Source organism: Callithrix jacchus, chromosome 4 (assembly GCF_049354715.1).
Source record: "Callithrix jacchus isolate 240 chromosome 4, calJac240_pri, whole genome shotgun sequence".
Lineage (NCBI taxonomy): Eukaryota > Metazoa > Chordata > Mammalia > Primates > Cebidae > Callithrix > Callithrix jacchus.
Genome location: NC_133505.1, coordinates 116,623,898 through 116,637,795, shown reverse-complemented (window position 1 = coordinate 116,637,795; position 13,898 = coordinate 116,623,898). Strand labels below are relative to the sequence as shown.

Below are 13,898 nucleotides of genomic sequence, written 5' to 3'. Positions count from 1 at the left end.
AAGTGATTTTTGTACATCATTTTTGTATCTTGAAACTTTACTGAAGTTGTTTTCAAGTCTAGGAGTCTTTTGGAGGAGTCTTTAGGATTTTTCTAAGTATAAGATCATGTCATCAGGGAACAAAGATAATTTCACTTTTTCTTTTCCAGTTTGGATACTTTTGTTTCTTTCTCTCCCCTAATTGCTATGTTTAGGACTTCTAGTACTAGGCTATTTAGGAGTTGTGAGAGTGAAATCCTTGTCTTGTTCTAGTACTTAGGAGGAATGCTTTTTACTTTTCCCCATTCGTTATGATGTTGTGGGAGGGACGTGGTGGGAGATGATTGAATCATGGGGGCAGGTAATTCCTGTGCTGTTCTTGTGATAGTGAATGGGTCTCACCAGATCTGATTGTTTTAAAAATGGGAGTTTCTCTGCACAAGCTCTCTTTGCCTGCTGTCATCCACATGAGATGTGACTTGCTCCTCCTTGCCTTCCACCATGATTGTGAGGCCTCCCCAGCCATGGGGAAGTCCAATAAAACTCTTTCTTTTGTAAATTGCCCAGTCTCAGTACGTCTTTATCAGCAGTGTGAAAACAGACAAATATAGAGCTGTTGCTTCCTATTTTTGAATTTTCCAACATTTGAATGAGGCTTTTAAATTTTATATTCTTTTTTTCCTTGAGGATGTGACTGTAGTATGTACTGTGTATGATTGTTTGGCTTTGTTTCTGGGTGCTTTCAGGGGGCCAAGGGTCTGTATGGGTTCCTTGGTTATGGATATCATTTGTGTGGTGGCTTTCCCAGATGCTGCTTGTTGTAGTGATGTATAGGGTGTATGAGTTGACACACTGTCTTCTGTAGGGCTAGGAGTATGGAGTTCTCAGGAAGCTTGTCTCATACACTAGCACTGTGCTTTTCTGACAGCAGGTTTTCGTTTGATGATGCAGTTCAGTCTCTAGTCCAGTAAGTGATGCTTAAGGGTAAGAGGTATCTCACCGTCAGGTTGTTTGATGATGAGTAGAAGCCCCTGCCTTGATGGGGGTGCTGAGGTCTTAGGGGTGGGGGTCATGAGAGGGCTGTACCAGCTCCTCATCCTGGGTAGGCAGGAGCACAATCCATTACCTCTCACACTCGTTTCTCAGTGCTTATGCCCCTCAGTTCATATAAACGCTGTCCTTTGGAATGCTTCCATTGTGGCTACCACCAAAATGGCCTCGGGTCAGAGCCTCTTTCCCCAGGCCAGAGCAGTCAGCCCTGTGGCTTGTTTGTCCTTTGTTGCAGGGACATTGCTACTTTGTGTAGGGAGGGAGAGATGGGTCCCTGCCTTTTCTGAAAGCCCAGGCAGTAAGTACTGTGCCTCACTTTCAGTGGGGGTGCAGCCACTGTGAAAAGTGCACCAGTGCCAACTCCCAGTAGGGAAAGCCTCTCTGCATCTGCAACAGAGAATGGGTGAAGCAGGAGATGGTCCCCTCTCCATGTCCCTTCCCAGCTACTACTACTGTCCCTTTCAGAGATTGGTGCTGTGCCTACATTTTTTTTTTGTCCCAAGGGGCACTTTGGTGGGCTGTGCTCCCCCTTCTCCTAGAAGCAACCTGCAGTGAGGGCTAGATTTCTGGGGTTCCTGCAGCTCCCCAGGGTCCTGCCAGTCCCCCATGGTTGCCAAAGTCAGAGTGGTTGTGGGGTATGTTTCTGGGGGATCTGGTGATACAACATCACAAAGGCTGAGGTTGCTTGGACAGGGCAGTGGCTCAGAACAGGTGTACAACCAGTATAGTGCCCACCATCTCAGTTCAGGCCTGAGGGGAGTGTCAGCACACTTGCATGAGTTGGTCACCTGGCACTCTATTCCCAGGAAGTTCCCAAATCACCACTGACAGCATTGCCCGGTGTCACGAAGGCAGAGGGGCTCTCCCACAATATGGCAGTGAGCAGTCTGTTACTGGGGTGAGGTAAGAAGAGATGCACCCTCACCTATGCTTTCGTAAGACTCCAGGCTCCTCAGGGGTCAGTGTCTGGCAGATTCTTGCTGTTTTCCTTTTCTCTGTCCCAGCTTCTTCCCATGGCCTCCCTGGCAGACCCTGGCTCACTTTCCTCTGCTCTTTCTTCATTTTAATTTCTAATACATAAATAGTGATAAATATGACTCACATAAGGAAAGTCCTTTTGGAATCCTCAAAATTTGTAAAAACATAAAGGCTCCTGAGACCAAAATGTGTGAGAACTGCTGAGCTGAGGGATGGTCAGAAGCATCTTCCAGTGAGAGAGAGCATCAGGATGCAGTAGGGCGGGCAGGTCTGCAAAGGAGGAAGGGCGATGGAGATCACATGTGTCAGTGGTACAATTTGACCTCAATTTGATCTGACAGGACCTATCTCCTACCTCCTATTTTAATGGTTTTATAAAATGTTGGTGATTGTCTGAACTGATTCTGTTTTCAATCTAAATAATTAAGTCACCTGCTCAAAGGTCTGCTATGCCTGTTAATTTCAGGGATTGGGATTCTGTGGCATTCCAAATTTTATCTGTTCTATCCGGCTGTCCTGTGGGCATAATTGTCGTTATGAGGCAGTTTTTTATTTCAGAAAATATGTCACTGTTGGTTTGAGTTTATAAATTTGGAGACTGTATTTTTAAAAAGTTTTTAAATAAATCTTTTTATTTTTGGATAATTTTAGATTTATGGAAAAGTTACATAGATAGTACAGAGTTCCCATATGACCCTCACCCAGTTTCCCCTATTGTTAACGTCTTACATTACTATAACATATTTGTCAAAACTAAGAAACTGATATTAATATGTTACTATTAACTAACTGTATACTTCATTTGAATTTCGCCAGTTTTTCCAAGTGTCCTCTTCCTGCTCTGGGATCCAGTCCAGAGCACCACACTGCTTTTAATTGTCTATAGCAGTTTCTCAGTCTTTCTTTTTTATGACCTTGACAGTCTTTAGGTATATTGGTCAGGTAACCTGTAGATGATGCCCAATTTGGGGTCTTTTTAAAATTATTGAACTAGGAATACGGTTTTTGGAAAGAAAACAACAGAGATGAAGTACCCTTCACATCAGATCATAGGAGAGTTACAGCATATCCACATGACGTCACTGGGGATGTTAACCTTCATCACTTGGTGACATCAGTGTTTGCCATGTTTTCAGGTTTCCCCATTGTGAACTTACTATTTTTCCTCTTTTCCTACTCTGTTCTTTAGAAGCAAGTCAGTAAGTCTAGCCCACCCTTTAGGAGTAAATTGCAGGAATTAAACTCTACTTCCTGGAGAGAGGGAATGTCTACAGATAGTAATTGGAATTCTAATGTAAGAAAGATTGGTCTCTTCTCCCCCTTTTATTTTTTCATTCATTTATTTATATGAGTATGTTGTATTGTATTTGTCAGGCTTCTCCAGAGAAAGAGAACAAATAGGATACACACAGACACACACACACACACACACACACACACACACACACACACGAGATTTATTATAGGAATTGGTTCACATGGTTATAAAGGCTGAGAAGTCTCATGATCTGCTGCCTGCAAGCTGGAGACTCAGGAAAGCTAGTGGTGTAATTCAGTCCCAGACTGAAGGCCTGGTGTAAGTCTTAGTCTAATTCCAAAGCCCAAGAACCAGGAGCTCTGATGTTTGAGATCTGAAGAATATGGATGTCCCAGCTCAAGCAGGGAACAAATTTGCTCTTCCTTCATCTTTTTATTCTATTTAAGCCCTCAAGTGATTGAACGATGCCCACCCTCAATTTGCAAAAGTGATCTTCTCAATTCAGTCTACTGATTCATATGCCAGTCTCTTCCAGAGACTCTCACAGACGCACCCAGAAATAATGTTTTGCCACCTATCTGGGCTTCCCTTAACCCAGTCAAGTTAACACATACAATTAACCATCACAGTATGGACTCATGTATATTTATTTTATGCTTTGGAATATACTATGTGATTTATTTTGTTGTTCAAATTGTTTCAGCTTCCAAATGGCCATTGGGAACTTTTTCAGGTTGCTACCTGGGACCCTTTCATATGCCATTATCCTTTTCTTTTCTGAGTAGTTCCTTACTTTCTGGGGTTATAAGATATTCCAGGCTTATCTTGTGTTCTTCTTGTCCTGGTTTTAGAATCAGCCATTTTTTCTGGCTTCTCTCATTGGAGAATGGTATTTAGAAACTAAGATCTGGGTAATGGGAGTGCTTGTTGCTGTTGGGATGTCATTGCTTCCAGGCCTTCTCTGTAGAAGGAACTAGGTAATACATTAACCCATAGATATATATACATCTATAATTATTTCTATGTTTATCTATTTGTATATATGTTAAGATAAACATAATAAAGACCCTTCAAATTTGCTTATGTTCTTTCTCAGCCTATAGACCAGATATAATATTTAGCTTTTCTTCTCTTGCAGATTCCAGAAAGTCCTCTATTTAATATGTGCCTTCCAGAACATCTCCTGTGGTATTCACTACTTGGCTTCTGTGTTCATGGGAGTCGCCCCTTATCATATCTGTAGGCCCCCAGGCAATGTGAGTCAGGTTGTTTTCCACAATCACTCTAACTGGAGTTTGGAGGACTCTGGGGCCCTGTTGTCTTCAGGCCATAAAGATTATGTTGCAGTGCAGTTGCAGAATGGTGAGATCTGGGAGCTCTCAAGGTGTAGCAGGAGCAAGAGGGAGAACATATCAAGTTTGGACTATGAATACACTGGCAGTAAGAAAGAGTTTCCTTGTGTGGATGGCTACATATATGACCAGAACAAATGGAAAAGCACTGCAGTGACCCAATGGAACCTGGTCTGTGACCGAAAATGGCTTGCAATGCTGATCCAGCCCCTTTTTATGTTTGGAGTTCTACTGGGATCGGTGACTTTCGGCTACTTTTCTGACAGGTAAAATAAAATATTTAGGATTGTTGCATCAGTGTTGGTTTTATTTTCCTATCTGGTTTTCTTGGGAGACAGGGAATTATGTTTAAAACTTGTCATTTTTATACTTCCTGTCTAAATACCTACCTCTTTGCTGATCCAATATTTAGGGATGCATAATGATGAGGATAGGCTCTGAAGACAGTATACCTGAATCCAAATCCTGGTTCTACCACTTACTAGCTGTGGACCCTGGGCAAATTGCCTAACTTATCTGCATTTCAGAATCTTTGTCTATAAGCTGGTGATGAAAATAATATCACTTACCTCAAAAAGTTATTGCAAAATGAATACAGAAGAAAGTACCCTGGATATATAACCTCTCAATAGATACTATTTATTACTTAGAATATTTTCTTCTCTTGCTTTTTAAGAGGAGTAGCCTGATTCTAAGCAGTTAAACTGTAAAATTTTGGGCTTGCTATAACAGCCCCTTTTAGTCTTTCTGTCTGTGCTGCTGTAACAAAATATCACAGACAGGGTAATTTACAAACTAGAAAATTATTTCTCATGGTTCTGGGAGTTGGGAAGTCCAAGATCAAGGTGCCATCAGGATTGCTGTCTGGAAAAGCTGTTGTTTGCTTTCAAGATGGTGCCTTATTGCTGCATCCTCTGGAGGGGATAAATGCAGTGTCTTCACATGGAAGAAGGGATGAAAGGGCAAGAGATTGCCTTCAACCTCAAGCCCCTTTGCGAGGGTGCTAAGGGCTCTGCTGTCATGACTTTATCACCTCCCAAGGCCACCCTTCTTAATACTGCTGTTTCAACATGAATTTTGGAGGGAATACTATCATACAAAGCATAACATGGCCATACTTTTAAAAAACTTACATTAAAATGAATATATAATTCTTAAAATAAAGCAAAGTTGGTCTCTGTATGAACATGGACCACATCAAAGCACAGAGATGAACTTATTTGGTCTCGATAGTTGTGGATTTCACAGGCAGGTGGTGGGCACTGAGGACCTAAAGACAATAGCTTAGGTCGGAAATCCTTGCCCTTGAGGTATACTAGTCTAAAGGGGCTGATAAACATGTCAAAAGAAAAGTTACACAGCTTTGTCATGGACAGGGCCATATGTCTCCTAGTATGTTCAAAGGTGGTAGGTATTACTGTTTTCATTCAGCAAGCCATTATACAAATTATCACTTGAGGCTTTTCTATTGAAATGTGTTCACTGCTTGACTCTTGAAACTCAACATATTTGCAATTACATGTATGAAATGTACTAAAATACATTTGCTGTATGACAAAAGTGGAATATAAATAATGCTTATAACAAGGTCAGAGTACAAAATATGTTAACCGAAAATAAATTTAGTTCCATTGGCTGAACTTGGTATAGTTATATAGACATATATTGAACACTTACAGTCACTTTGATAAGTACAGTATATATAGATTATAATATATAAATAAATATATATTAGTGAAATTATATATATATTTCAGTGAAATATGTATCTATATTAGTGAAAGCAAGTTTATTAGGAAAGTAAAGTAATAAAGAATGGCTACTCCATAGGCAGAGCAGCCATGATGTATATTTTTTAAAGTCCTTGAGAAGTTGTAAACCATTAACTGGTATTCATTTGGCTATGTAGCTTGAATTAACATGACTTGGGAGTTCCAGAAAAATCTTAAGCTAAAAAATTGGTTTGACATGGTCTGTGAGTCCCAGTGTCTGTATTCTCACAGCAGAAATTGCTGAGACAGACAGCCTCTTTACACTTTTTTGTAGTCTTCTACACTTCTTGCTGGATGTGCCAAGATGGCAAGTCCCTGACCACTTTTTTATGTGGGCCATTTCTCAGAGTTGTCTATGCAGCCAGTACCTTAAAAGGTGAGTGCTATGGTTTACATATGATTTGTCTGTTCCCACCAAGGCTCATGTTGAAATTTGATCCCCAGTGTGGGGGTGTTGGGAGGTGAGGCCTAGCGGGAGTTGTTTGGGCTATGAGGGCGAATCACTCATGCATGATTTGGTGCTGTTCTCATGGCAGTGGGTGAACGAGTTCTTGCTGCCACAAGACTGGATTATTTCTCACAGGAATTTATTAGTTCCTGTAAGAATGGGTTGTTTTAAAGTGAGGATGCCCCTCAGTTTTCTCTCTCTTTACATGTGTCTGATTCACCTTTGACCTTCTCTGCCATGTTGTTATCAGCACAAGAGCCCTTGCAAGAAGCCAGTGCCCTTGAACTTCTCAGCCTGCAGAACTGTGAGCTAAATAAACCTCTTTTCTTTATAAATTATCCAGTCTCAGGTGTTCTTTTATAACCAAATAAACAATGTGGCTATAATAGATGAGATAACGTCCCTCTCTGCCACAAAGAGTAGGCTTCCTAACTGCCTGCTACGAAACCAGTGGATTCCCTACATCCGGTCTTCCTCCTCTCTAATTGAACCCACTATACACAAAGTGTCATCTGGGTTCATTGTGGGACCTGGGGATAAGAGGAACCATCACAAAGATGCTGCTGCCCTACTGCTTGCTAATGAAGTTCTTCATCTCTGACCCAACCATCTTGTGTTTTTGCCAGCATCACTTAAATAGTGCAGATTAATGTATAAACTTAGTGTAAAATAAAATTTAATACCCTTTGTTTACCCTCATGTTGGGTCCACATTAACATATTAGAGGACAAAAATCATATGATCAACTCAATGCATATAGGAAAAGCATGTGATGAATTCCAAAATTCATTCATGATAAAAACTAAAAATAGAAGAATGCCTTTAACCTGATAAAAGGTTTCTACAGTAAGGTTTACTTTGAAAATTGTGATTTATGAGAGGATTCTCATAAATTATTTTCCAAGGGGAATAAATAGCTTAGTGAAAACCAAAACACATTATTAAAAGGCACCATGAGTGAGAATTAACAAAACAGTTGGCAGCAGAAGCAGACTTTTGCACAAAGACTTTAAATACTAGAATTACCAGGCACAAATAATAAAATAACCACACTTTCTATTTTTAAAGAAATAGAAGACAAGCTTGAAAATATTGATAAAAACTGGACATTGTATTAAAACTGACACAAAATTGACGAATACCTAGAATATGTAGAAATAAAAAGTGAAATAAGTGAATAACAAAGCTCCTGGATAGTTTTAATAACCTGCTATACACAGCTACAAAAAGAATTCATGAAATGGATGATAACTCAGAAAAAGTTATCAATATTAAAGCTCAGAGACATAAAGAGGCGGGATATATGAGAGCATAAAATTCGTGGAGACTGAAAAAGGAAAAGGTCTGAAATGTATTTAATATTAGAAACTAATCAATAGAATTTACCATATTAACATATTAGAAGACAAAATTCATACGATCAACTCAATACGTATATGAAAAGCATTTGTTGAATTTCAAAATCCACTCATGATGAAAACTAAAAATAGAAGAATGCCTTTAACCTGATAAAAGGTTCCTACAATAAGATTTGCCATAACTGTGACCTTTAAAATATTAATTCTCTTTCTTTCTTTCTGTTCTTTCTTTTTCTTTTCCTTCCTTCCTTCCTTCCCTCCCTCCCTCCCTCCCTTCCTTCCTTTCCTTCTTTCTTTTCTTTTATTTCTTCTTTTTTTAAAGAGACAGGGTCTTGCTATGTTGCCTAGGCTGGTCTTGAATTCCTCGGCTATGCAATTCTCTTGCCTTATCCCTCCCAAGTAGCTGGGATTACAGGCATGTACCACCATACCCAGCTCTTAATTGTGAAATGTTAAAAGCTTTCCTTTGAGATTAGGAACAGACAAGGATGTATGAAACATGTCTTCTACTTAGCATTGTACTGGAGAGTCTAGCCAGTGCTATAAGGAAAAAGAGAGAGAAAGAGGGAGAAGGAAAGGAAGCAAGAAAGCAATAATGCTTGGGAAGGAGGAATAAAAAGTCATTATTTGTAGTCATTACAATTCTGTATGAAAAAAGTCCTACATCTGATTTATTAGAATTAATAAGCATTTAAAATTATATTTCTATATACCAGTAACAAATATAAAATTTTAAAAAGTCATTGCAGAAACCTAAAAGTAGGAAATATAAATGAATAAATATTACAAAAAGCGAGTAAGGACTTCTGTGGAGAAAATTATAAACTTTAAGAATCAAATCATTAAAGTAAATAGATGTATTACTAGACAAACAGATTAAGGCTCCCTTAGAGGCTCCTGGAACAGACTTGTGCATTCATAAACATAAGTATAAAGTATTGTATATTAGCAAGGAAAGGATCAATCAGTAAGTGGTGCTGGACAGATATCTAGCCATATAGAAGGAAATATAATTGGATTAATATTCTCAGATTTTACAGTACAATAGCAGTTTCAGAAGGACTGAAAGTGCATATGTGAAAAGCAGAACTATGCAACTTTAGGAAGAGAATTTAGGAGGATATTTTCAGAACCTAATGGAAGAAAGGATGATTTTTAAAAAAACAAAAATCATTGACCATGAAAGAAAAGATGGATAAATTTGACTTCATTACAAGAATTTGTGTCCATCAAAAGATACCATTAAAAGAGGAAGGACATGAATGTGTGCACACAAGAGAAAGAAAATATTTGCTTTACCTATAACTAAATTATTAGTGTCCAGAATAATCAAAGAATTTTTACTTACATCAATGGGAAAAAGGCAACCCAACAGAAACATGGGAAAAAGATTTGAATTCACTTTATAGAAGAAAAAATCCAAATGGCTAATGAAAAGATGAACTGTCAGTGATATGTAATCACACCATTTATTTTTGACCTGTTGTCAAAGTCTTATAATACTAAGTGTTGGCAAGGATATGGAGTAATAGGATCTCTCATCCTGCTGGTGTGAATGCAAATTGAGATAACCTTGAAGACTGATTTGGTATCATATAGAGTTGGTGATGTGCACAGCCACATGTTCTGGGGCATATACCTTGAGCTCCTCTTGCACAGGTCCACAGAGGTACGTGGATAAAAGTGTTCCCAAGGCATTGTTCCTAACAGCCCTGCACTTTGAACAACTCCAGTGTCCTTCAATCATCTCATGGACACGTGTATTATAATATTTTCTTACAGTAGGATATGCTTCCATGAAAATGAATGAGCCACAGCTACGTGAAACCATATAGATAAATCTCCTAAACATAATGTTTGGTGAAAGAAGCAAGTCATAAAATAACACATGTGGTGTTATCCTGTTATAGAAAATTTAAAATGATATTGCAAAACTAACCTTTACTGTTTATGAACAGTCAACTGTATTGTTTAGCATTGTTTATAAAATGGTAAAATGAAACAAAAAACAAGGGGTTATCACCAAAATTAGAAAAATGTTTCCTCCTAGAAAGGGCAAGGGATTTGTAGTCATAAAGAGAGGTACAAGAAGCTAACAGGGGCCTGTCAATCATCTCTTTCTTGCCTTGGGTTGTGATTTCTAGGCGTTTGATTTTTATTATTCTTGAAGCTGTACATATTTTATGCATAGTTATATATGTATAAAATATTATAATAAGAAAAGCAAAGTAATAAGATCTGATCCCATACTTAAGGAGCTAACAGTGAATAAGATAGACTATTAAACAGATAATTTCAATGAAATGTGGTAATTTTTTTTTTTTTTTTGAGAGGAAGTCTGGCTCTGTTGCCCAGGCTGGAGTGCAGTGATACAATCTTGGGTCACTGCAACCTCTGCCTCCCAGGTTCAAGTGATTCTCCTTCTTCAGCCTCCTGAGTAGCTGGGATTACAGGCATGTGCCACCATGCCTGGCTAATTTTTGCATTTTTAGTAGAGAAGGGCTTATACCATGTTGGCCAGACTAGTCTTGAACTCCTGACCTCAAGTGATCTGCCTGCCTTGGCCTCCCAAAGTGCTGGGATTACAGGCATGAACCACTGTGCCCAGCCAGTAAATGCTTTTAAAATAATAAAAAACTCACATTTATGGACAATTTACTTATACATTGGGTACTACTTTAAATGTCTTATATATCATCTCCTTTAATTATTTAAGGAAGTCTGTGAGGTAGACACTATTGCCCACCCCCGCCAACTTTTCTTTTAACCAGTAAGGAAAAGAAAGCATAGAAAGTTCACATGGAAAATAAGAGATGGAGCTGGGATGTGAGCCCAGGCCAGCATCTCCAACTACTGCATCACACTGTTTCTGAATTTCTGCTATGAGACGCCAAAGGATGATCAATGGAAGTTGTCAGATGGAGAAGGCCCCAAGGGAAAGGAAGAGCTTTGTGTCATGCAACAGCCTGGCATGTTTGGAGAATTGTGGGAAAGTCAGTGTGGCAGAAGTACAGAAGGGCAGATTGTTCAAGGAAATGACAAGAGACAAAACCACAATGGGGATTATTTTATTTTTAGGAAGTGTGCGAAGGTATACTGGTGTGAGGTTAGGAAGATCAGCTGGGGAGCTATTTGGATGAATGATGTAAGAAATGGTGAAGACTTGAGTGAAAGTGGGAAAAGCAGGGAGGAAAAGATGAAGACATATTTGGGTGGCATTTCTAAACTGACAAAATTTGATGACCAATATGCAGGAGGAAGTGGAGGAACGTATTAAGGTTTAGAAGCCCGATGGAAGGGGATTTTGCTAACCAATTCAGGAAATACTAGGAAGAGAGCAGCTTTAGAAGAGAGGGGAATACGTTTGAATATATCCCAATGAGCTTGTCCTATCCCTATACTAAGAAAAACAAAGGGAAGACGTATTCAAAGTTAATACCTTATAACAGCAATTAGAGATTGCAGCTCTGCAGGATATTGAAGTGGAGAAGAACAGCTGGGGCCAGACGGTGAGTGGGGAGTTCATAGCCCATACTTAGGAATCAGAGGCAGGGAAGTAGATGAAATCACAAGGGCAGTGTGTGCAGCAGAGGACTTTAGGGAGTGCCAGCATTGAGGCAGGTCGGTCATCAGGGAGGTACAATCAGAACCAGGAGACAGGGATGTTTTGCAAGCCAAGGGACAGCAGGAGCCTGATGAGTAGGCATGGTCAGTGGCACTAGGGAAGACAGGCAGAAAGGACCAGGAGAGGCAATGTGAAGGTCCCTGGTGACTGCAAAGTGAGCTCAGAAAAGCTGGTTGCACCTGGTCATCGCTGCCTGAGGAAACACGTAGGAGCTGAAGAAGGAGATACTCCCTTCTGATAAGTCTGTCAAGGGAGGAAACGCAAGGTGGCCAAAGGAGCAGTGGGGTCAAGAGAAGTTTCTTGTCTCTCGCTGGAGGAGACTAAAACTGAAAGGAAGAAGTCGAAGGAGAGGGAAAAAATAAAGGAAAAAGAAGTGATGGGTTTCAGTGGAGGTGGGAAGAGGCACAATCCAATACTAAGATTGCAAAATGGTATTTGGAGAGAAAGGGGCATGTGTCTTCAGAGAGGCAGGAGGAAGAGAAGGCTGAATGCAGATGCAGATCGTGTTGGTAAGTGGACAGAGCAGGAAGTTGTGGGGCTTCCTCTTTGATGGTCTTTGTTCTCTGCAGTAGATGGCTGCTCATCTACTGAGAGAGAAGACATTGGAGGTGGGAGAGAGGGTCAAGCAGTGATAGGTTAAAAACAGTTTTAGGTGGCATTCAGGGCTAAAATTAGATTGGGGAACATTCATGCATAGGGCCAGCAATCCCCACTACTGTGCAAAGGAGAAAAGAAGACTGAGATGTGAAGAAGATGACAGTCTCTTATTTATTTGAATATCCTCTGCTGCACCACGCAAACCTGCTGGTTGCCATTTCCAGACAATATTTTTTGCCTTAAACTATCTGAGACAAACTGTACGGAGAAATTATTTGCAAATTATATGTCTGATAAGGGTCTAGTATCCAGACTATATAAAGAAATCTTACAACTCAATATTTAAAAAGTAATATACTAATTCAAAAATGGGCAAAGAATTTGGATAGATATTTCTTTGCAGAATATATGCAAATAGCCAATACACACTTGAAAAGATGCTCAACATCATTAATCTTAGGGAATTGTAAATAAAAACCACAATCAGACACTGAGGTGGCTATAACAAAAAAAGGCAGACAATAACAAGTACTGGGGAGAATGTGGGGAAATTGGAATCCACATACATTGCTGGTGGGAATGGAAAAATGGACCAGCCATCTTAGAAACCAGTTTGGCAGTTCCTCAAAATGTTACACATAAAGTTACCACATGACCCAGGAATTTCACTACTTGGTGTATACCCAAGAGAACTGAAAACATAAGTTCACACAAAATCTTGTTTATGAATGTTTGGTGCAGCATTATTCATAGTAGCCAGGAAGAGGAAAATGACCCATCAATTGATGAATAGATAAAATTCGGAATATCCATAAAATGGTGCTACTCAGATATTAGAAAAGGAACGAAGGACTGACACACGGCACTATGCAGACGAACCTGAAAACATCACGCTAGGTAAGAGAAGCTGGACACAAAAGGCCACATACTGTTTGACTCTATTTATGGGAAATGTCCAGAAGAGGCAAATCTAGGGAGACAGAAGGTGGATGAGTGGTTGTCAGGAACTGGAGGGAGCAGGGAATGGGGAGTGGTGGCTCCTGGGTACAGATCTTCTTTTGGGACTGATGAGTATATCCTGGAATTAAAGAGTGATGATGGTGCACAATCTTGTGAATATACAAAAACCCACCAAATTGTCTACTTTAAAAGGTTGAATTTTATGGAATTTGAATTATATCACGATTTTTAAAATCTAGGTGAAACCCTGTCTCTACTAAAAATACAAAAATTAGCTGGGCATTTGGCACACGCTTGTACTCCCAGCTATTTGGGAGGCTGAGGCGGAAGCATCGCTTGAACCCGAGAGGCGGAGGTTGCAGTGAGCCGAGACTGTGCCACTGTGCTCCAGCCTGGTGACAGAGCAAGACTCCGTCTCAGGAAAAAAAAAATAATAATAAATATTATTTGTTTTTCAGACAAAGAAATGCCTCTTTCAATTATGAAAAAATAGAGCAAATAAGCACATTATTCTAGAAGCA

The 13,898-nt window shown here is 39.6% G+C and overlaps 1 protein-coding gene across 3 annotated transcripts in view; it reads left to right on the top strand.

The window, feature by feature from the left end:
* The window catches only part of SLC22A16 (solute carrier family 22 member 16), a 49,358-nt gene that overhangs the window by 11,543 nt on the left and 23,917 nt on the right, over positions 1-13,898 (top strand). For 2 of the 3 annotated variants that reach the window (XM_008994906.5, XM_035296516.3), the window contains exon 2: positions 4,404-4,883. In XM_008994906.5, coding sequence (XP_008993154.2) covers positions 4,404-4,883 — 480 coding nt within the window. Of the gene's footprint in view, positions 1-4,403; positions 4,884-6,663; positions 6,766-13,898 lie in introns of all 3 variants that reach the window. The other variant, XM_008994905.5, reaches the window with a different exon arrangement.